At 36.4% G+C, this 25579-nt stretch overlaps 1 protein-coding gene across 1 annotated transcript; it reads left to right on the top strand.

The window, feature by feature from the left end:
- Positions 1-13039: 13039 nt before the first annotated feature.
- On the top strand, positions 13040-22462 carry zgc:158258 (the record flags this gene model as incomplete). The annotated part of the gene is given in 5 exon segments (NM_001080668.2): positions 13040-13115; positions 14206-14381; positions 16704-16905; positions 19076-22177; positions 22196-22462. Coding segments are annotated over 3 exon segments (1380 nt in total).
- Positions 22463-25579: the final 3117 nt, after the last annotated feature.

The following is a 25579-nucleotide window of genomic DNA, read 5'->3' as shown; positions in this document are numbered from 1 at the left end:
AAATCATGCTAATAACATGCTAATCTATCTATCTATCTATCTATCTATCTATCTATCTATCTATCTATCTATCTATCTATCTATCTATCTATCTATCTATCTATCTATCTATCTTTTCATACTTTTTAAAACTGTTTAAATAAACTATTACCGTCAGGCTTTCACAAGCCAGCCTCAAAGTTTGTTCTCAAACTTTAAGAATCTAGTTAATATTATTATTCTTCTTCTGAGACTAAAAATTAAACTCTATCTCGTCCTAGGCCTTTCAAGCTATGACCATCAAACTCGGGTCAGACCTCCGAACTATTCTGACTCGAGTTGCTATATCTTTTCCGACTGATCCGACTTTCGGTTTTCCGAAAAACGTCCCGGGACCGTCGGAAAAATCCCATAGACTTAACATTGGATCAAACTTTGTGACCTCATAACTCCGCATCAGAATGTCACACAGACTTCTAACTGGGCTCATTTAACTCAGACTATCAAACTGCCAATGACTGACCACCTTTAAACTTTCTGGCCACGCCCTAGCAACCACTTTTGGACCCTAGAAACCGTCCCATAGACTTCCATTGCAAAAGACTCTCATTGACTTTACATGGGATCAAACTTTGTGAGCTCATAACTCTGCATCAGACTGTCCTACAGACTAATGGCTGAGCTCATTTAACTCAGTCTAGCCAGCAGCCAATCACCGATGGCCTTTTAACTTTCTAGCCACACCCTAACAACTAGATACTGCACCCTAGCAACTGTCCCATAGACTGCAATTAAAGAGGTTCAGACTGATATTGTCATGCTGCAGTGTGATAGAGACATGGGGGTTGTTTTTAACTGTTCATACTGGCAAGAAGCTTTGATACATCATCAGTCTAAGCTGTCAATCAACTCCATAGCAACAAAACAGACTAACCTAGCAACGATATGGCACCAGCTATATCTCAGCATCAGAACATCGTAGAGAGGCGGGGGTTGGCTTGTTTGACTCATGCTCTTACACCATCTATCTATCTATCTATCTATCTATCTATCTATCTATCTATCTATCTATCTATCTATCTATCTATCTATCTATCTATCTATCTATCCATCTATCTATCTACCTCTATCTATCTATCTATCTATCTATCTATCTATCTATCTATCTATCTATCTATCTATCTATCTATCTATCGATCTATCTACCTATATCTATCTATCTATCTATCTATCTATCTATCTATCTATCTATCTATCTATCTATCTATCTATTTATCTATCTATCTATCTATCTATCTATCTATCTATCTATCTATCTATCTATCTATCTATCTACCTCTATCTATCTATCTATCTATCTATCTATCTATCTATCTATCTATCTATCCATCTATCTATCTACCTCTATCTATCTATCTATCGATCTATCTACCTATATCTATCTATCTATCTATCTATCTATCTATCTATCTATCTATCTATCTATCTATCTATCTATCTATCTATCTATCTATCTACCTCTATCTATCTATCTATCTATCTATCTATCTATCTATCTATCTATCTACCTACCTATATCTATCTATCTATCTATCTATCTATCTATCTATCTATCTATCTATCTATCTATCTATCTATCTATCTATCTATCTATCTATCCATCATGCTAAGAACATGCTAATTCATGCTAGAATCATGCTAGTTACATGCTAATTCATGGTAGAATCATGCTAGTAACATGCTAATTCATGCTAGAATCATGCTAACAACATGCTAATTCATGCTAGAATCATGCTAACAACATGCTAATTCATGCTAGAATCATGCTAGTAACATGTTAATTCATGCTAGAATCATGCTAACAACATGCTAATTCATGCTAAAATCATGCTAGTAACATGCTAATTCATGCTAGAATCATGCTAACAACATGCTAATTCATGCTAGAATCGTGTTAGTAACATGCTAATTCATGCTAGAATCATGCTAGTAACATGCTAATTCATGCTAGAATCGTGCTAACAACATGCTAATTTATGCTAGAATCATGCTAGTTACATGCTAATTCATGCTAGAATCATGCTAGTAACATGCTAATTCATGCTAGAATCATGCTAGTAACATGCTAAATCATGCTAAAATCATGCTAACAACATGCTAATTCATGCTAGAATCATGCTAATTAATGCTAAAATTATGCTAGTAACATGCTAATTCATGCTAGAATCATGCTAGTAACATGCTAATTCATGCTAGAATCGTGCTAACAACATGCTAATTCATGCTAGAATCGTGCTAGTAACATGCTAATTCATGCTAGAATCATGCTAGTAACATACTAATTCATGCTATAATCGTGCTAACAACATGCTAATTCATGCTAGAATCATGCTAGTAACATGCTAATTCATGCTAGAATCGTGCTAGTAACATGGTAATTCATGCTAGAATCGTGCTAACAACATGCTAATTCATGCTAGAATCGTGCTAACAACATGCTAATTCATGCTAGAAACGTGCTAGTAACATGCTAATTCATGCTAGAATCATGCTAGTAACATGCCAATTCATGCTAGAATCATGCTAACAACATGCTAATTCATGCTAAAATCATGCTAACAATATTCTAATTTATGCTAAAATCATGCTAGTAACATGCTAATTCATGTTATAATTGTGCTAGCAACATGCTAATTTATGCTAGAATCATGCTAACAACATGCTAATTCATGCTAAAATCATGCTAACAACTTGGTAATTCACGCTAGAATCATGCTAACAACATGCTAATTCACGTTAGAATCATGCTAATACCATGCTAATCTATCTATCTATCTATCTATCTATCTATCTATCTATCTATCTATCTATCTATCTATCTATCTATCTATCTATCTATCAATCTTTTCATACTTTTAAAAACTGTTTAAACTAAATTAACTATTACCGTCAGGCTTTCACGAGCCAGCCTCAAAGTTTGTTCTCAAACTTTAAGAATCTAGTTAGGCTGGCTTGTGTAGCAAGCCAGACTACTGTTATCCTATTAAACTTATTATTATTATTTTTATTTTTCTATATTATTCTTCTTCTGAGACTAAAAATTAAACTCTATCTCCTCCTAGGCCACTCAAGCTATGACCATCAAACTTGGGTCAGACCTCCGAACTATTCTGACTCGAGTTGCTATATCCTTTCCGACTGATCCGACTTTCGGTTTCCCGAAAAACGTCCCGGGACCGTCGGAAAAATCCCATAGACGTAACATTGGATCAAACTTTGTGACCTCATAACTCCGCATCAGAATGTCACACAGACTTCTAACTGGGCTCATTTAACTCAGACTATCAAACTGCCAATGACTGATCACCTTTAAACTTTCTGGCCACGCCCTAGCAACCACTTTTGGACCCTAGAAACCGTCCCATAGACTTCCATTGCAAAAGACTCTCATTGACTTTACATGGGATCAAACTTTGTGAGCTCATAACTCTGCATCAGACTGTCCTACAGACTAATGGCTGAGCTCATTTAACTCAGTCTAGCCAGCAGCCAATCACTGATGGCCTTTTAACTTTCTAGCCACACCCTAACAACCAGATACTGCACCCTAGCAACTGTCCCATAGACTGCAATTAAAGAGGTTCAGACTGATATTGTCATGCTGCAGTGTGATAGAGACATGGGGGTTGTGTTTAACTGTTCATACTGGCAAGAAGCTTTGATACATCATCAGTCTAAGCTGTCAATCAACTCCATAGCAACAAAACAGACTAACCTAGCAACGATATGGCACCAGCTATATCTCAGCATCAGAACATCGTAGAGAGGCGGGGGTTGGCTTGTTTGACTCATGCTTGCACTCCATCTATCTATCTATCTATCTATCTATCTATCTATCTATCTATCTATCTATCTATCTATCTATCTATCTATCTATATCTACTTTTATCTATCTATCTATCTATCTATCTATCTATCTATCTATCTATCTATCTATCTATCTATCTATCTATCTATCTATCTATCTACCTCTACCTATCTATCTACCTCTATCTATCTATCTATCTATCTATCTATCTATCTATCTATCTATCTATCTATCCATCATGCTAACAACATGCTAATTCATGCTAGAATCATGCTAGTTACATGCTAATTCATGCTAGAATCATGCTAGTCACATGCTAATTCATGCTAGAATCATGCTAGTCACATGCTAATTCATGCTAGTATCATGCTAACAACATGCTAATTCATGCTAGAATCATGCTAATTTATGCTAAAATCATGCTAGTAACATGCTAATCCATGCTAGAATCATGCTAACAACATGCTAATTCATGCTAGATTCATGCTAGTAATATGCTAATTCATGCTAGAATCATGCTAGTATCATGCTAATTCATATTAGCATCGTGCTAACAACATGCTAATTCATGCTAGAATCATGCTAGTAACATGCTAATTCATGCTAGAATCATGCTAACAACATGCTAATTCATGCTAGAATCATGCTAATAACATGCTAATTCATGCTAGAATCATGCTAACAACATGCTAATTCATGCTAGAATCATGCTAGTAACATGCTAATTCATGCTAGAATCATGCTAACAACATGCTATTTCATGCTAGAATCATGCTAGTGAAATGCTAATTCATGCTAGAATCATGCTAACAACATGCTAATTCATGCTAGAATCATGCTAGTAACATGCTAATTCATGCTAGAATCATGCTAATAACGTGCTAATTCATGCTAGAATCATGCTAGTAACATGCTAATTCATGTTAGAATCATGCTAACAACATGCTAATTCATGCTAGAATCATGCTAGTAACATGCTAATTCATGCTAGAAGCATGCTAACAACATGCTAATTTATGCTAGAATCATGCTAGTAGCATGCTAATTCATGCTAGAATCTTGCTAGTAACATGCTAAATCATGCTAACAACATGCTAATTCATGCTAGAATCATGCTAACAACATGCTAATTCATGCTAGAATTGTGCTAATTCATGCTAAAATCATGCTAGTAACATGCTAATTCATGCTAGAATCATGCTAGTAACATGCTAATTCATGCTAGAATCGTGCTAACAACATGCTAATTCATGTTAAAATCATGCTAACAACATGCTAATTAATGCTAAAATCCTGCTAGTAACATGCTACTTCATGCTAAAATCATGCTAACAACATGCTAATTCATGCTAAAATCATGCTAGTAACATGCTAATTCATGCTAGAATCATGCTAACAACATGCTATTTCACGTTAAAATCATGGTAATAACATGCTAATCTATCTATCTATCTGTCTATCTATCTATCTATCTATCTATCTATCTATCTATCTATCTATCTATCTATCTATCTTTTCATACTTTTTAAAACTGTTTAAACTAAATAAACTATCACCGTCAGGCTTTCACAAGCCAGCCTCAAAGTTTGTTCTCAAACTTTAAGAATCTAGTTCTATATTATTCTTCTTCTGAGACTAAAAATTAAACTCTATCTCGTCCTAGGCCATTCAAGCTATGACCATCAAACTTGGGTCAGACCTCCGAACTATTCTGACTCGAGTTGCTATATCCTTTCCGACTGATCCGACTTTCGGTTTCCCGAAAAACGTCCCGGGACCGTCGGAAAAATCCCATAGACGTAACATTGGATCAAACTTTGTGACCTCATAACTCCGCATCAGAATGTCACACAGACTTCTAACTGGGCTCATTTAACTCAGACTATCAAACTGCCAATGACTGATCACCTTTAAACTTTCTGGCCACGCCCTAGCAACCACTTTTGGACCCTAGAAACCGTCCCATAGACTTCCATTGCAAAAGACTCTCATTGACTTTGCATGGGATCAAACTTTGTGAGCTCATAACTCTGCATCAGACTGTCCTACAGACTAATGGCTAGGCTCATTTAACTCAGTCTAGCCAGCAGCCAATCACTGATGGCCTTTTAACTTTCTAGCCACACCCTAACAACCAGATACTGCACCCTAGCAACTGTCCCATAGACTGCAATTAAAGAGGTTCAGACTGATATTGTCATGCTGCAGTGTGATAGAGACATGGGGGTTGTTTTTAACTGTTCATACTGGCAAGAAGCTTTTATACATCATCAGTCTAAGCTGTCAATCAACTCCATAGCAACAAAACAGACTAACCTAGCAACGATATAACAGCAGCTATATCTCAGCATCAGAACATCGTAGAGAGGCGGGGGTTGGCTTGTTTGACTCATGCTCTTACACCATCTATCTATCTATCTATCTATCTATCTATCTATCTATCTATCTATCTATCTATCTATCTATCTGTCTGTCTATCTATCTATCTGTCTCTATCTATCTATCAATCTATCTATCTATCTATCTATCTATCTATCTATCTATCTATCTATCTATCTATCTATCTATCTATCTATCTACCTCTACCTATCTATCTATCTATCTATCTATCTATCTATCTATCTATCTATCATGCTAACAACATGCTAATTCATGCTAGAATCATGCTAGTTACATGCTAATTCATGCTAGAATCATGCTAGTCACATGCTAATTCATGCTAGAATCATGCTAGTCACATGCTAATTCATGCTAGAATCATGCTAACAACATGCTAATTCATGCTAGAATCATGCTAATTTATGCTAAAATCATGCTAGTAACATTCTAATCCATGCTAGAATCATGCTAACAACATGCTAATTCATGCTAGATTCATGCTAGTAACATGCTTATTCATGCTAGAATCATGCTAGTATCATGCTAATTCATGCTAGCATTGTGCTAACAACATGCTAATTCATGCTAGAATCATGCTAGTAACATGCTAATTCATGCTAGAATCATGCTAACAACATGCTAATTCATGCTAGAATCATGCTAGTAACATGCTAATTCATGCTATATTCATGCTAACAACATGCTAATTCATGCTAGAATCATGCTAAGAACATGCTAATTCATGCTAGAATCATGCTAACAACATGCTAATTCATGCTAGAATCATGCTAGTAACATGCTAATTCATGCTAGAATCATGCTAGTAACATGCTAATTCATGCTAGAAGCATGCTAACAACATGCTAATTTATGCTAGAATCATGCTAGTAGCATGCTAATTCATGCTAGAATCTTGCTAGTAACATGCTAAATCATGCTAGAATCATGCTAACAACATGCTAATTCATGCTAGAATCATGCTAACAACATGCTAATTCATGCTAGAATCGTGCTAACAACATGCTAATTCATGTTAAAATCATGCTAACAACATGCTAATTATTGCTAAAATCATGCTAGTAACATGCTAATTCATGCTAAAATCATGTTAACAACATGCTAATTCATGCTAAAATCATGCTAGTAACATGCTAAGTCATGCTAGAATCGTGCTAACAACATGCTAGAATCATGCTAACAACATGCTAATTCATGCTAATAACATGCTAATTCATACTAAAATCATGCTAACAACATGCTAATTCATGCTAAAATCATGCCAGTAACATGCTAATTCATGCTAGAATCATGCTAACAACATGCTATTTCACGTTAAAATCATGCTAATAACATGCTAATCTATCTATCTATCTATCTATCTATCTATCTATCTATCTATCTATCTATCTATCTATCTATCTATCTATCTATCTATCTATCTATCTTTTCATACTTTTTAAAACTGTTTAAACTAAATAAACTATTACCGTCAGGCTTTCACAAGCCAGCCTCAAAGTTTGTTCTCAAACTTTAAGAATCTAGTTAGGCTGGCTTGTGTAGCAAGCCAGACTACTGTTATCCTATTAAACTTAATATTATTATTATATTTTCTTCTTCTGAGACTAAAAATTAAACTCTATCTCGTCCTAGGCCTTTCAAGCTATGACCATCAAACTCGGGTCAGACCTCCGAACTATTCTGACTCGAGTTGCTATATCTTTTCCGACTGATCCGACTTTCGGTTTTCCGAAAAACGTCCCGGGACCGTCGGAAAAATCCCATAGACGTAACATTGGATCAAACTTTGTGACCTCATAACTCCGCATCAGAATGTCACACAGACTTCTAACTGGGCTCATTTAACTCAGACTATCAAACTGCCAATGACTGATCACCTTTAAACTTTCTGGCCACGCCCTAGCAACCACTTTTGGACCCTAGAAACCGTCCCATAGACTTCCATTGCAAAAGACTCTCATTGACTTTACATGGGATCAAACTTTGTGAGCTCATAACTCTGCATCAGACTGTCCTACAGACTAATGGCTGAGCTCATTTAACTCAGTCTAGCCAGCAGCCAATCACTGATGGCCTTTTAACTTTCTAGCCACACCCTAACAACCAGATACTGCACCCTAGCAACTGTCCCATAGACTGCCATTAAAGAGGTTCAGACTGATATTGTCATGCTGCAGTGTGATAGAGACATGGGGGTTGTTTTTAACTGTTCATACTGGCAAGAAGCTTTGATACATCATCAGTCTAAGCTGTCAATCAACTCCATAGCAACAAAACAGACTAACCTAGCAACGATATAATAGCAGCTATATCTCAGCATCAGAACATCGTAGAGAGGCGGGGGTTGGCTTGTTTGAATCAGGCTCGCACACCATCTATCTATCTATCTATCTATCTATCTATCTATCTATCTATCTATCTATCTATCTATCTATCTACGTACCTCTATCTATCTACCTACCTACCTCTATCTATCTATCTATCTATCTATCTATCTATCTATCTATCTATCTATCTATCTATCTATCTATCTATCTATCTATCTATCTATCTATCTATCTATCTATCTATCTACGTACCTCTATCTATCTACCTACCTACCTCTATCTATCTATCTATCTATCTATCTATCTATCTATCTATCTATCTATCTATCTATCTATCTATCTATCTATCTATCTATCTACCTCTATCTATCTATCTATCTATCTATCTATCTATCTATCTATCTATCTATCTATCTATCTCTATCTATCTATCCATCATGCTAACAACATGCTAATTCATGCTAGAATCATGCTAGTTACATGCTAATTCATCCTAGAATCACGCTAGTCACATGCTAATTCATGCTAGAATCATGCCAGTCACATGCTAATTCATACTAGAATCATGCTAACAACATGCTAATTCATGCTAGAATCATGCTAGTCACATGCTAATTCATGCTAGAATCATGCTAACAACATGCTAATTCATGCTAGAATCATGCTAGTAACATGCTAATTCATGTTCGAATCATGCTAACAACATGCTAATTCGTGCTAGAATCATGCTAGTAACATGCTAATTCATGTTAGAATCATGCTAACAACATGCTAATTTATGCTAGAATCATGCTAGTAACATGCTAATTCATGCTAGAATCATGCTAACAACATGCTAATTCATGCTAGAATCATGCTAGTCACATGCTAATTCATGCTCGAATCATGCTAGTCAAATGCTAATTCATGCTAGAATCGTGCTAACAACATGCTAATTCATGCTAGAATCATGCTAGTAACATGCTAATTCATGCTAGAATCATGCTAGTAACATGCTAATTCATGCTAGAATCATGCTAAGAACATGATAATTCATGCTAGAATCATGCTAGTAACATTCTAATTCATGCTAGAATCATGCTAACAACATGCTAATTCATGCTAGAATCGTGCTAATTCATGCTAAAATCATGCTAGTAACATGCTAATTCATGTTAAAATCATGCTAGGTACATGCTAATTCATGCTAGAATCATGCTAGTAACATGCTAATTCATGCTAGAATCGTGCTAGTAACATGCTAATTCATACTAAAATCATGCTAGTAACATGCTAATTCATGCTAGAATTATGCTAACATGCTAATTCATGCTAGAATCATGCTAGTAACATGCTAATTCATGCTAGAATCGTGCTAAAAACATGCTAAATCATGCTAGAATCATGCTAACAACATGCTAATTCATGCTAGAATCATGCTAATTAATGCTAAAATTATGCTAGTAACATGCTAATTCATGCTAGAATCGTGCTAGTAACATGCTAATTCATGCTAGAATCGTGCTAACAACATGCTAATTCATGCTAGAATCATGCTAGTAACATGCTAATTCATGCTAGAAACCTGCTAGTAACATGCTAATTCATGCTAGAATCATGCTAACAACATGCTAATTCATGCTAGAAACGTGCTAGTAACATGCTAATTCATGCTAAAATCATGCTACCAACATGCTAATTCATGCTAGAATTATGCTAACAACATGCTAATTCATGCTAGAATCGTGCTAATTCATGCTAAAATCATGCCAGTAACATGGTAATTCATGTTAAAATCATGCTAGGTACATGCTAATTCATGCTAGAATCATGCTAGTAACATGCTAATTCATGCTAGAATCATGCTAACAACATGCTAATTCATGCTAGAATCATGCTAGTAACATGCTAATTCATGCTAAAATCATGCTAACAACATGCTAATTTATGCTAAAATCATGCTAGTAACATGCTAATTCATGCTAGAATCATGCTAACAACATGCTATTTCACGTTAGAATCATGCTAATAACATGCTAATCTATCTATCTATCTATCTATCTATTATCTATCTATCTATCTTTTCATACTTTTTAAAACTGTTTAAACTAAATGAACTATTACCGTCAGGCTTTCACAAGCCAGCCTCAAAGTTTGTTCTCAAACTTTAAGAATCTAGTTCTATATTATTCTTCTTCTGAGACTAAAAATTAAACTCTATCTCGTCCTAGGCCTTTCAAGCTATGACCATCAAACTCGGGTCAGACCTCCGAACTATTCTGACTCGAGTTGCTATATCCTTTCCGACTGATCCGACTTTCGGTTTTCCGAAAAACGTCCCGGGACCGTCGGAAAAATCCCATAGACGTAACATTGGATCAAACTTTGTGACCTCATAACTCCGCATCAGAATGTCACACAGACTTCTAACTGGGCTCATTTAACTCAGACTATCAAACTGCCAATGACTGACCACCTTTAAACTTTCTGGCCACGCCCTAGCAACCACTTTTGGACCCTAGAAACCGTCCCATAGACTTCCATTGCAAAATACTCTCATTGACTTTGCATGGGATCAAACTTTGTGAGCTCATAACTCTGCATCAGACTGTCCTACAGACTAATGATTGAGCTCATTTAACTCAGTCTAGCCAGCAGCCAATCACTGATGTCCTTTTAACTTTCTAGCCACACCCTAACAACCAGATACTGCACCCTAGCAACTGTCCCATAGACTGCCATTAAAGAGGTTCAGACTGATATTGTCATGCTGCAGTGTGATAGAGACATGGGGGTTGTCTATCTATCTATCTATCTATCTATCTATAAACTGCTTCTATCTATCTATCTATCTATCTATCTATCTATCTATCTATCTATCTATCTATCATCTATCCATCATGCTAACAACATGCTAATTCATGCTAGAATCATGCTAGTTACATGCTAATTCATGCTAGAATCATGCTAGTCACATGCTAATTCATGCTAGAATCATGCTAGTCACATGCTAATTCATGCTAGAAACATGCTAATTCATGCTAGAATCATGCTAGTTACATGCTAAATCATGTTAGAATCATGCTAACAACATGCTAATTCGTGCTAGAATCATGCTAGTAGCATGCTAATTCATGTTACAATCATGCTAACAACATTCTAATTCATGCTAGAATTATGCTAGGAACATGCTAATTCATGCTAGAATCATGCTAACAACATGCTAATTTAAGCTAGAATCATGCTAGTCACATGCTAATTCATGCTAGAATCATGCTAGTCAAATGCTAATTCATTCTAGAATCATGCTAACAACATGCTAATTCATGCTAGAATCATGCTAGTAACATGCTGATTCATGCTAGAATCATGCTAGTAACATACTAATTCATGCTAGAATCATGCTAACAACATGCTAATTCATGCTAGAATCATGCTAGTAACATGCTAATTCTTGCTAGAATCATGCTAACAACATGCTAATTCATGCTAGAATCGTGCTAATTCATGCTAAAATCATGCTAGTAACATGCTAATTCTTGATAAAATCAAGCTAGGTACATGCTAATTCATGCTAGAATCATGCTAGTAACATGCTAATTCATGCTAGAATCGTGCTAGTAACATGCTAATTCATACTAGAATCATGCTAGTAACATGCTAATTCATGCTAGAATCATTCTAGTAACATGCTAATTCATGCTAGAATCATGCTAGTAACATGCTAATTCACGCTAGAATCGTGCTAATAACATGCTAAATCATGCTAGAATCATGCTAATAACATGCTAAATCATGCTAGAATCATGCTAACAACATGCTAATTCATGCTAGAATCATGCTAACAACATGCTAATTCATGCTAGAATCATGCTAACATTATGCTAATTCATGCTAGAATCATGCTAACAACATCTATCTATCTATCTATCTATCTATCCATCTATCTATCTATCTATCTATCTTTTCATACTTTTTAAAACTGTTTAAATAAACTATTACCGTCAGGCTTTCACAAGCCAGCCTCAAAGTTTGTTCTCAAACTTTAAGAATCTAGTTAACTAATACAACCTTATTGTAAAGCGTTACCAAACAAATGTTAACACCGACTGTGGTGTGAAAACATAATGAATCCCAGTCGGTAAACCAGGATCAAATCAGTTGCAGTTGACGGGGATTAAACTAATGTTATTTTAAGAAACCCTTTAATAACGCGATTAACTAGGATTTCCTGTTGATCCTCCTGACACTTTCTGTCATCGTGTGTTTGTTAGTACAGACGTGTAAACATAAGTCGTTGCAGGTGTATACTTACTACTCTCAGCTCCGTTTCCCCTCAATTTAAACGGTAGTTTGATTTTGAGACGAACGTTTGTTTTATTCTCCACATTCACCGCGCCGTTTTCTGATTGGCTGCTGCAGCGAAGAAACGTAAATGATTGGTCGAAGATTCCCCTATTTACAGTCCTGGACTGCACACTGTAACACACGCAGAACTGACGCCGAGACTGTGGAAGCACGTGAACCTGCTGAGGTGCCATCTAATAACTCTTTCTGCCCTCAAGGTAAGATTTTATCAAGGCATATTTTCCAATTATTTCTATATATATTGATAATATATGTTTTAAAATAAAGTAATGAGAAAATTATTAATATAGCGTACAGTTCTAATCAGAGAAGTGAGTAAAGAGCAAGCTATTGTAAAGTAAGCAAGCAATTGGATATAATGTGATGAAATGCCTCGTTTAAAAATCAGATTTAATCCAAACACTCACTCTTTCACGCTATTTAGCAACATACCTAGAAATTAAACACTAAACAATTCAATTTGGACTAACTTAGTTTGACACTGAAAGCTTCACACACCCTTTGGACAGATAACATAGTTAAGCAAACTTTGTTATGTAATGTAGGTCATAAATTCAGAATAAACTCATATACATTTTAGACATGAAATGTTGTTATGATTATACCATATAAAGTTTTGGATTCTCTAAAACTGATGGTGTTTCAGAGCCAATGTGAATAACACTAATATAATCCAAAAGGCCAGTGGGTTTATTATGTCTGTAAAAATGGACCTTGCTTTCACTGTCATAGCGATATGGTTTACTGATTAGTTTATTTATTACAGACCTTGTGAACACTCCTAATCTGAATGCAATGCAACTGCTTCTCTTTTTTATCCACAAAGAAAACCTGTTTGCTGTTAAATTTGCCTATCACATACGCCGTCATAGAAAGAGAAACAAGTGTTATCAACATCTACGTCATACTCAAATTTACAACACTGTAAACTGAGAATTTTATGACGAACTAATAAAGCGTATTGATTTACTGGTCTTTCATGAACCTGTAGAAATCCACCTGTCTACTAAAAATTAAAGAAGAATTTCTGATGTGAAACATTTTTTATGCACATAGCCTAATTATATTTAGCCTAGTGTACTTTGAGCTGCAGGTCAAAGCTTATTTTTCTTTTAAAAACTATTATTTGCTGTACAGCTATTCATATATAATTGCTTGCCATTTTAAATTGATGTACATTCAAAATAAAATTGCCTATAATTGCTCTGTGATTTCCACTGTTATATCTAAAATGACTTTTGCAAAGGATGCTTTTCAATTAGATTTGTTTGTATTCTGCTTTTAAAGGAAATGCAGTTTCATCAGCACTGATAAAGAGCTTTGAATTCATATCAGGGTGGAGGTTTTCTTCATTTGCAATGCCGATAAGTGACATGCGGCAAGACGGCAATGGTCTCGACACAATGGGCGAGATTGACAGTAATGGCAGCTGTGATAGCGTGGTCAGCTTCAACTCATGCTTTGTAAGAAGTACCTTTATTTTATGAAGACATATCAAAGCACTGAAAGTTTATAGCATTCAAAACCTGTGTGACTTTATTTTGTGACTGTCAAAAGACAATTTTCGATACATTAGTGTCATTACTGTAATGGTGATTTCCATTCAAATTGATGCATGCTGTTGTTTTGCTTATTATAAATATCAATGCAGTTACACAGACCAATGATTTAGGAGGATTCTGATTGACTGTCAATGTTATTGTTGTTAATCCTCTGGACTTAAATTGTTTCATAAGTGATTTCAGTGAGTTTGTTTCTCTTTATCATTTATCATTATTGTTGTAAAGTAGACAAAATGGTGTGAATAGTATCGTTTTACAACTCCCATAGAGTTAATCTGTTGAGTTTTACCATTTTTGAATTCATTCTGTTGATCTCAGGTAGACCTTTTAGCTTAGCTTAGCATTATTCATTGAATTGAATTAGACCACTAGCATCTCGCTCAAAAAAAAGTTTTCATAAGTTTGCTATTTAAAGCTTGACTCTTCTGTTGTTATGTTGTGTACTCAGACCGATGGAAAATAAAAAGTTTTTATTTTCTAGGCCAATATGGCTAAAAATTATACTCTCATTATAATAATAATCAAGGAACTTTGCTGACGTACCATGGCTGCAGCAGGAGTAATGATAATAGCAACTTTTCATTTTTCATCGTTTTATTAGACAATGTAACTATGGAAGGGTCAAGCTTTAAATAGGAAAATTATGAAAACTCTATTTTATTTTTTTTAGCAAAATGCTAATGGTCTAATCCAATTCAATGAATTATGCTAAGCTAAGCTAAACGTGTTCTCACCTGACCCAGAGACTGGCTGAATGGATTAAACAGTTGTTGTTGGTTTTTTATGATTTTTATGTTTAATTACAGTAAAAAAAAGAAGACAAAACAAAATTTTATTTCAAAAAGAATAGATAGTATCAACTTAAGCACATACAATGAGAACAAAACAAGCAAACAAGCAAATCAGATTGTATTTTTGTAAGATTGAATGATGTAGGCAAAATTCCAAAAATGGCAATCAGTGGGCAAGGGGAGATATATATATACCCAAAAACATATAGTTTTAAAAGAAGTGTCCCAATAGTAATTAAGCTTTATACAAGACCAAAACATATGTGCATGAGTGGCTGGGGTGGAATTACAGCGATTGCAATCTGGATCTATATGCTGAAAGTGCTTTAAGAGCTTTAGGTTTGTCCAGTGTACACGATGCACAATTTTGCACTGCAGAAGTCCATGTCTTGCACAGACAGAGGACTTGCGAATTCTGTATAGGACTGATTCCTAATTCTCATCTGAAATTGCCCAGATCGTCTTCCCACACAGATTTCATTTGGGAATGGGATATATCAAGTTGGTGCCATAATTTTATAGTAGAGTGACGATATAATCCTATTAAATTGTGGGACTTTCCAGTAAATTATTAAATGAGGAGCTAGGAGGCGATGCCGGAAAATGAGGGAACATTTTACGCACAAAATCGCGAATTTGGAGATAACGGAAAAGAGTTGTTATTTGCAATATTAAACTTTTCACATACCTGCTGAAATGAAGAGAACTGTTCAGTTTTACCATTTTGAATCCATTCAGCCAGTTTCTCAATAGCTCCTGCTGCAGCCATGGTCAGGGGTGTACCCAGCAATTTTCGGCCCTATGCACAATATTTTTTAGTGGGCGCCTCTTATCATAAAATGAAGAGCAAGTGAGACCCTTAAGTTTGCCGTCGATGGGCCCCTAAATTGCCGGGCCTTATGCACTCTGCACCCCCCCTCCCCCTTTACTGGCGATGCCTCTGGCCATGGTACTTCAGCAAAGTTCCTTGATTATTACGCCAGAATGAGAGTTTAGTTTTTAGCCATATTGGCCTGGAAAACAACAACTTTTCATTTTCCATTGGTTCACAACATAACTACAGAAGAGTCAAGCTTTAAATAGTAACTTATGAAAACTCTTTTTTAAAATGTTTATTATTTATTTTATTTTTTTAAGATAGGTCTAATCGAATTCAATTAATTATGTTAAGCTAAGCTAAAAGTGCTTCAGCCAAACCTGGAGATCAGCGTAATGCATTCAAAAATGGTAAAACCCTACTGTTTAACTCTTGGGGAGTTGTTAAAGGAGCCGATTTTCAAAAAAATAGTGTTGTCTTTACGGCTTTCATTTCATAGCCAAAAATATTATTCATAATGTGTGTTGTTGTGCTTTAAATAAAGTCAATCTTACAGGTTTTGACCTAAATATAAATGAGTAAAAGTTTAGCCATTCACAACGATTTCTGTTTCAGAGTGATGAAAGTCTAGAGTATCTTTCCGCTGAGGAGAAGGCTTGTCTCATGTACCTAGAGGAGACTATTCAGTCATTGGATACAGAGGATGACAGTGGCTTGTCTAATGACGAATCCCTTCAGCTGCCAGCACGAGGAAATGTAGCTAACAAAGCAGCCCACATCTCTGCATCAATAAAACTCAACAAGCTCCCTAGTCAAGGTGTGCTGGAGCTCCTTTACTATTTCTAGCTCTTATCTATTGCTAATAGGTACGTAAATCCTAAGAGGTCATGCGTTATTATATTTTTCAAGATCATGACTTAATGTTTTATCATTATCTCCTACAGACTGAACTGCTGCTGTAGGAAAACACTTGCGCTGCCTCTTCATTATAAACAATCATTAAGTTACATGCGAAAGATTCTGGCTGCTATCATACACCCTGCGCAATAAGACGCCAGACGTGTTTGGCACGATTTGTGGCTATTTTCAGACCATCGCAAACCTAACTTTCATGTTTGCACCACACTATTTAAATAGCAAATCAATTTGCACCTCTTTATGGACTCATGGGTGTGCTGGTCTAAAATAGAGGTGTGTTGAGGCGCATTGTTGGTGCGTTGCTATTTTGAAGAACTGAAATAGACTGCGCCATTGACCGTCTAAAAGCAGGTCGAAAATCGTTAGTTATGCACCTACGTGGGCTCAACCCATAAGAACAGCATGTGTATTTGGATATAACTCAGTTTTTTGACCACACTTCTTTATTATTGTTTATTTATTCGTTTGCTGGAAATTAGAACTGAATTTAGAAATAGCTTTGAAACAAATCTTTGCGTTTAACAAACGAAATTAAATATGTAGGCTAATGGATGTCTTTAGTGGACAACAACGTTTCCTTATTCATGAAAGGAAAGGAGTAAAGAGTGAAAGTAAAGAGGCTGAATGGGGGAGGCTTGTTCTTTATCCTTGCGCTGCAGATGGTCTGTTTAACTGTTTTCTCACTAGTGTAGCGTTTTCCACTTACAAAGTCCACCATGTAGATAGCAAATGTGCTATGGCATGACGCAACTGACTCTTAAATGGAAATCTGAGATGAGACTGATTGGTTTAATGCAGGTTATGCTTAAAACACACCCATAATTCATTAAGAGCATAAGCACAACCCTTTTAGACCATGCGCCGTGGCGCAGAGTGTATTTTTCCATGCTTAAAACAGCAAAAGTGGACTCGAACATGCTTTTAATGCTTCTGCGCCACGCGCTTTAGACTTTGCGCCTAGATCGTTAAAATAAAACCCTCTTTTTTAAAGGCAGGAACGTAGCCTACATCTGAAAATTTTTGGTAGCCGGTCATACATTGGGCAGGTATAAATAAATAATAATTAATGCATAAATCAATAAAAACAAAAAAAGTATGTTGTGATCACAAGAAAACAACTCATTGTTAAGTCGAGATCATGAGAAAACAGTATTGATCACAAGAAAACGAGTTGTGTCGAGATCATGAGGAAACAAGAAAGAATAATAAGCAATGCATGGCCTCGTAGGACTTTTAAAAAAAAAACTTCCAGGCTGGGTGATATGACAAAAATCTCATATCAAAATAAAAGTCATCTCACATCCTGATAATGACATACTGGAGTACCATTTTTGTAAATTCAATCAATTGATAGTTTATCTATATTGACCACATGTTAAACATCATTTCTTTTTAACATTTTAAAAGGATATACTCAAAAATGTACTCGTTCATATGTGATCATATTTAGGGCCAGTTTTTAGGGCAGCATTTATAAATTGCCCATGTCTTGAGGTAGTTCAGTTTGATGTAATTTACTTTCTATATGCGATTGGATTGGACAGGAATCGTAGAACTGATTTTTATACTCTGTCAATCCCCATAAACAAGACAAAAATAAAGTAGTGAATGCAGGTTAAAGGAAAATAGTGGAGTAAAAGTACCAATACAGCTCTAAAAATGTACTCAAGGGACAGTAAATGTACACATTTTTAAAACTAGCCTACTTAGTAAATTACAATTCCTGAGAAAAACTACTCAATTACAGTAATTGGGGTGCTTGTAACTCATTACTTTACACCACTGTTTAAGGGCAAATGTTAATCTAAAATATAGAAAATAAGTATAACACACTTTTCACTAAATAAGAAAGGAAACATTGTACTTTAAAGGTTGCAGCACTTTTTTGCGATGCTGTTATTCATGTTTCTGTCTGCATCCCAGTAGTGCAATACTGCACTTATCTAAATGAGGAAAAAGTATGATAAACAATGTATTTAGTGACATACTGAAATAATATATATGGTCATATTGCAATATATATGGTCATATATCTGATAATGCCCTAATTTATATTTTCTTTGTTGTAGATATGCCCAAAAGCCGATCTGAAGGTCTATATTCATCTGGCAGCTTCGAGCAAAATTCTGAAATTCTGAATTATATGGTTCCTACGCCATTTGTCCTCGCAAACCATAATTCAAAACTCCAAACCAGAGCTGCGTCCCAGAAAAACACAGCATCCAAAGTGACATCTGAATCTATCCAGATCCACCAAGAAGCTCCACGAGTTCCCCCAGAGGTCAACGTTGTTGTGATACCACCTCCACGTAAAGCCAAAAGTAGTAAAGAAATTAAGAAGGAACAACAGAAAAATTTGCAGTCAGAGAACGTGGCGCATAGAGGACCGCTTTCCTATGAAGCTCTGGTGCAGCTGCGCAAGAGTGCGTCCATGAGGAAAACCAATGCAACTGAAGCTAATTATTCCACAAAAAAAGATATTAATGGGAAAACCTCTGAATCCCAAACCATTTTCAAACCTGCTCCTCCACCGGTAGCTCCTAAACCTAAAAAGAAATTGAACCAAGAAGGAGCATCTGGAACCAATAAGGACTCCTCGATGGCTTATTCAGGAGAAAAATTAATGAATCCAGAGAAAGTAAGAGTGGAGGCTCTTTGCAAGTTGGGTCTTCTCAAGGAAGACGCAAAGATCTGCAAACAGCTAAAGCAATCTCAATCTAAACCAGCAAACCAGGCCTCAAGTGAACATCTTGCAAACAGTATCCCAGCAAGACCTGAAGAACAAATAAATCAGACAGTTCAAAGATCCAGTCCGCTCCACCAGAGGTCAGCGAGCGATCTTTTGACATCGTCTTCCCATGCACAACATGCCAATATGACTTCAACGGCAAAATCCGCCACTTTGGAACGCACTGGAATGGGACTGTCTGGATCAAACACCAATGCAGTTTCTCAGAGCCACAGGCCACGCTCTTCTACAATGGCAACCAATAAAGATACTCAAATGGATGCAAATGAATCGACACCCAGAAAACCCTTCAATATATTGTCGTCTCGTACAAAAGTTTTCAGCGTGCCGGTTCCCAGCATCGGAAAAGATCGGAGAGAGGCATTACGAAAACTAGGATTGTTGAAAAACTGAGATTTGTTCTCTACGGTTTTTTTTCCCCCAGGTCCGAATCAATGCTCCATTTAACAAGAATACTATCTTATCAGTCATTTATGAGCACTATATGTTTTACAACTTTCTTCCGAAGACAACAATAGCTTCAAAAGTAACCGTTGAGCCTACTGAGGCTTTGAAGTGGAGATAAAGGTTAGGATGTGATTTTTGCTTGCTGGGTTTCTATGGAACAAAATCAGTGCCAAAAGTATTGAAATAAAAAGCTGAATTATACTGAATTAACAACTGAATTAACAACTGCTTGCATTTTAATGACTTGAATTGCCAGGGTTTGAATTTTTAGGTCCTGAAACTGAACACAGCTGTTTATTTTAGGGTTTAGAATACCCTGGAGTACTTTTTATTCATTTTAACAGATTTGTGTTTGTTGAGAATTAGTTGAGACAGCGTTAGCACCTGTCAGGTTTGATTGTGGGGAAAACTGGATAATTTTGAGCTTTTGTCAGCTAATTTCATCTTCCGGGTTTAATATAATTTTTGGGGGGGATCAAAAACTGTGACGTAGCGTGCATCTGCGAGTGGAGTGATGATGCGTCGGTTTTCATTATTACACATCGTATCCCATGAGAAGACACTGCTTCTTAATTATTCATGAGAGCATGTGCTTTCAGAAGGCAAGGCAGAACTGCCAAGCTGTGAGACCCAATGACTGGGTGAGCCCATGTCAGCACATGCCACGGGTCGTATGTGTTTGTTTCCATGATCCACGGGGTTTATTGCATGTTTTTCTTTGTGATTCTTTCAGGCCCAATACAGTAAAGCTGTTGGTTTGCAGCACATATTTTTGTTGGGCGAGCTGTTCGAGAAATGGAAAATGGTGGACTTTGTCTTTTATCAATTGAGTTTGTTACCATTCAGACACATTGCCTATATCCGTGCTGCTGTGTTCACCATTTGCTTAAAATCTTCTAGATACCTCATTTATAGTGTTTATATAAACACGATTATCTATATGATGATACAAAAAATTGTTGTTATGTGTATATAAAATTACGAATAATCTATCGTATATGTAGCAGGGGATTAAATTACGTGAAGTTTCCACAAACTAATATCCAGACGAGCATGTGATATGATTGATCACAGCTGATCTCTCATCTATAATCAATAGTTAGCCAATCAGATTAATCCAAACTCACTATAAGTAGCCTGGCTAAAACTACTGCCTTATCATCGTTTCTCGAAGAAACCCCCATCCACCCCATCTCCTCCTGTACCAGGGGGAGCTCTCAAGAACTACCTAATCTCGTACTTCCCTTACATGCTCATTGACCAGGCGGGAATCCTGGGCTCAATTATCACAAAGCTTAGGCTTCTCTTCCAGGCTTCTTTTCCAGGCAAACCTGCTATTATTATCAAGCAATATCTAAGTGCGAACTCTTGAATAACCATTTATTTATTTGCATTTTAACTTTGTAAACTATAAAATCATGCGTCTCCTCACGGTTTGTGTCTCATTTTGCTAGCCAACTGAAAGTTGTTCGCTCTTTTTCCCCCTGCTCTGCCGGCCACGCCCACTCCTCCCTCCGCTCGCAGAGCTCCACGCCCATTACGAAGCATTTTTTGAAAGAATTCGGAGGTAGACTTGAATCGAAAAAGGGGGGTTTAATGGCCCTTTAAATTGCTCCATCTCCACCTGCTGGTAAAAAAAGCAGAGCTCTGGATATGGCGAGTCTGCAATCTGTTGCTTTTCCTGCAGTTTTCGGATGAAATGTTGAATTTTAAAAGTCGAATTTAAAACCACCGAATTTATGGAAGCAAATTTCTAAAACTGAAATAAAATGAGCTGAAAATTGCCTTTTGAATATTATACATGGTATTTTCAAACACAACTGAATATTTTAGAGGTGAAATCTGGAAGTTGAATATGAAGTATTGAATTGAAGAATGTGTTTTGAATTGAATTATTCACTGCTTAAATAAACACTAGACACTATGGACAATTTCAGGACCTAAAATACAAACCTTGGCAATTTAAGCCATTAAATTAAGTGTTAAGTGTAAGAATTAAGTGTATTTTTTTTTTTAGTTAGTGCTATTCGACAAGCTTTTTACTTCAATACTTTTGGCACCGATTTTGTTCCATAGGTTTCAATCACCTTGTTAATAGGCATTTTGAAAGTATTGCATATAACGCATAAAACACGTTCAAAAATACGTTTTTATGCTCGCTTGAGGTGGTTCGGACATGTGTTTTTTGGTTTTGTGGAAAGGGCTTAATGCAAATAGTTGGAGATGGAAACGCATTTGCAGAATAAACTTGTAGAGGACATAGACCTGTCACGGTATAATTTTTTTGTTGCATGATATATTGCATCAAAATATATTGCAATAAACAACATTATTGTCATTTTAGGACCATTTTTTGCAGCTCATTATATAATGGCAGAACGACAATATAATATCACGATGCAAGTACACTCTTCCATAGAACACATCATATTTTATTCTTAAGAATTTTTAATTTAGTTGTAGTCATTTTAACTATTTATTAATGCGGCATTGGAATCCGAACGTGAAAATGCATATTCTAAATAAATAAATAATAACAAATGTGACAAAAAAAGTGCAAGGTAAACAGTAACAGAGGCTGCGATATCTGCCACCAGATCTATGTTCAGTTGTCAGACACCCACATGAAAATATACTATAGTTATTTATAGTAAACACTATAGTGTTTCTAACCATACTGACACCTCCAATAGAGACAGAGATGTTGCACAATCAGCTAAAATTGTTTTTTATGTATGGGTGATATATATATATTGCATACCTAAAAATGATTGAGGTCATGTCCACGTGTTGTGCGATAGGCCTGTCAAAATATTTAATATATCGACTTAAGTGGACATTACATGTGACCGATCATTACGCTTGCCTTGTTTACTATTGGTTAGGTTACTAGGTTATCAATACTACAGTGAGCTGCTCTAACAGCTTAATGGAAACACACATTTGGGATTTTATTTTAACTTTGGAGAAAAAAAAAAAAAACATTTAGCAGGTTTTAAAAATGTTGTCGTAGCATATTAGCTCGAACATTGGTGTGATTTTTGGATGTTTGATGAACAAGTTATTTCTGTGATTCTTTTTGGTAGCAATGGCCACAGAAACTTTACCCTTCACTGTTTTTTGTTTATAAGAAATACAGTGTGGTAAGTGGTGCGACACGATAGCTTAGTGGTTATCACTGTTGCCAAATAACAAGAAGGTTGCTGGTTCGAGCCCCGGATGGGCTGGATTGACATTTCTGTGTGGAGTTTGCATGTTCTCCCAGTGTTGGCGTGGGTTTCCTCCGGGTGCTCCGGTTTACCCCACAGTCCAAAGACATGCGCTGTAGGTGAATTGAATAAACTAAATTGGCCATATGAGAGGGATTGAGTGTGAATGGGCATTTCCCAGCACTGGGTTGCAGCTGAAAGAGCATCTGCTGTGTAAAATATATGCTGGAATAGTTGGCGGTTCATTCCACTGTGGCGACCCTTGATGAATAAAGGGATTAAACCGAAGGAAAATGAATGAATGAGTGTGGCAAGTTGCTTTATTTTGATGACTTAGTGCTTTGACGGATCCATCTTGAGGGCCAATAGGTTGATGGATTGGTTACAAATCTAAATCTACTAAATCTAGTATAAAAGGTGTGGTCGCAATAGCGAAATTAAGTATTTCACAAGCAAGAAAAGGTCTATTGCCTCGCATTTTAGTCACTTTCAAACCAAGCAGCTTTTTTATGGTGAAGGAGGCAGAATGTTTTCAGCATTCATGTGAAACTCCTGATTCTCATTTAACTGGACTTTGCCCATGACATTTAGCTAAACAATGGTTAATGAGATCGCACAATAGCCCCTTTCACACATACAGACCTTTGGTTGTTGTATGTGTGAACAGGTCCTTTTTGAAAATACCGGTAAATTCGTTCTGGCTATTTTCCGGAAAGAGAAGTTGTAACATTACCGGCAATTTGCCGGAATGCTGCGCTGTGTGAATGCAGAAGGAAGATTCCCGTAATAAGCGCGTGCACGTCTAGAACGTGCTGACGTGAGACGTCTGCTTTAGCCAATCACAACAGTCAGACGCATTTACGTCCGCGCGGTTTGTGAGGATAAAAGCCTTTGAATATTTTTCCAGACGCATTTAGCTGCTAGAAGTTAGTCAGATCACGTTTATATGTTCTTCTTTATACCAACTGTGTAAATAATCATCGATGAGATGCTTATGATAAGCCGTTGTTTGTTTACCTTCAAGCTTTGCGTGCGCCTATGAGCGCCTGCACACGCACATATTATGAACATCTGAAGTGATCCTGCGAAAGTTGTTCACAATATTGATCATCCACAGAGTCTGTAATTTAGTCAAATGTTTACAAATACAAGCGCAGCCGTTTAAAGCTCATTTGTGGTGAATGATGTCAGAATTTACCGGTATTTTGGAATGGATGTGTGAATGCTCTTTTCCGGAAAATTTCCGTAACGTCCTCGCCTGTGTGAACAGCGCTTTTTTGAATATACCGGTAATGTCGTTCTGGAAATTTTCCGGATATTTACCGGTATCACTGTGTGAAAGGGGCTATTGAAACCAGGATGCCTTCGACTAAGATGATACAGTAGATTTACTTTTCCTGGTGAACTTGGAAATGAAAATGGATGAAGAGATGTATGGATGCAGTTGTCATTATTTCTGTTAAATGACAAGACTTTTGTCCAAGCAAAGTCAGACCTTACTGTCCTAATCAAATCCTTAAAAATCAAGGCATGATCATATTTTATTATGGTAAAATAAGTGTACTCTAGAGGCCTTTGCTTTTTATATAAGCCACTTCTGATACCAAATGATCAACTAGAAGTCAAGTTATTATTTGTTGTTCCTACCATTTGGATAGACAAGACGTTTGTCAGGTAGTGTAATGACTACATTTTCATTTTTGGGTGAACTATCCCTTTTAGTCTTAACTTCCGAACTGAGTAGATTAGCAATTAGCCCTAAATCACTTACTAAATTAATGTTGAAAGAGAGCTCCAAATCAATTGAAATCAAGCTAGTTTTGCATTTCCAAATGATCACTTCCCAAAAAATCACTTTCTGTTTTCTGGAATAGAATGAGGTTTGTCTGCTTCACCGCAGGCTGTCGAAGGCGAGGATCAGCTATCAGTCAAACTCCTCATTTTACACGGCGCTCAGTGCGATCTGACACAGCACTTCATTGGATTAGTGCATTATCTTGGGTTGCAACCAACAGACTGGTGTTCATGTTACCTGGCATCTCAGATTAATCTGTCATTAAAGTTCTTTATCTCAGAGCGTGACCTAGTTCATGACTTACACTGAGAATGGGTCCTTCTGTTTCTGTTGACTCAGTTAACAGTTGCCCTTTCATGATTGCTCTAACCGA

This window comes from Danio rerio, chromosome 11, assembly GCF_049306965.1.
Source record: "Danio rerio strain Tuebingen ecotype United States chromosome 11, GRCz12tu, whole genome shotgun sequence".
Classification (NCBI taxonomy): Eukaryota; Metazoa; Chordata; class Actinopteri; order Cypriniformes; family Danionidae; genus Danio; species Danio rerio.
This window is presented reverse-complemented; position numbering and strand designations above follow the sequence as displayed.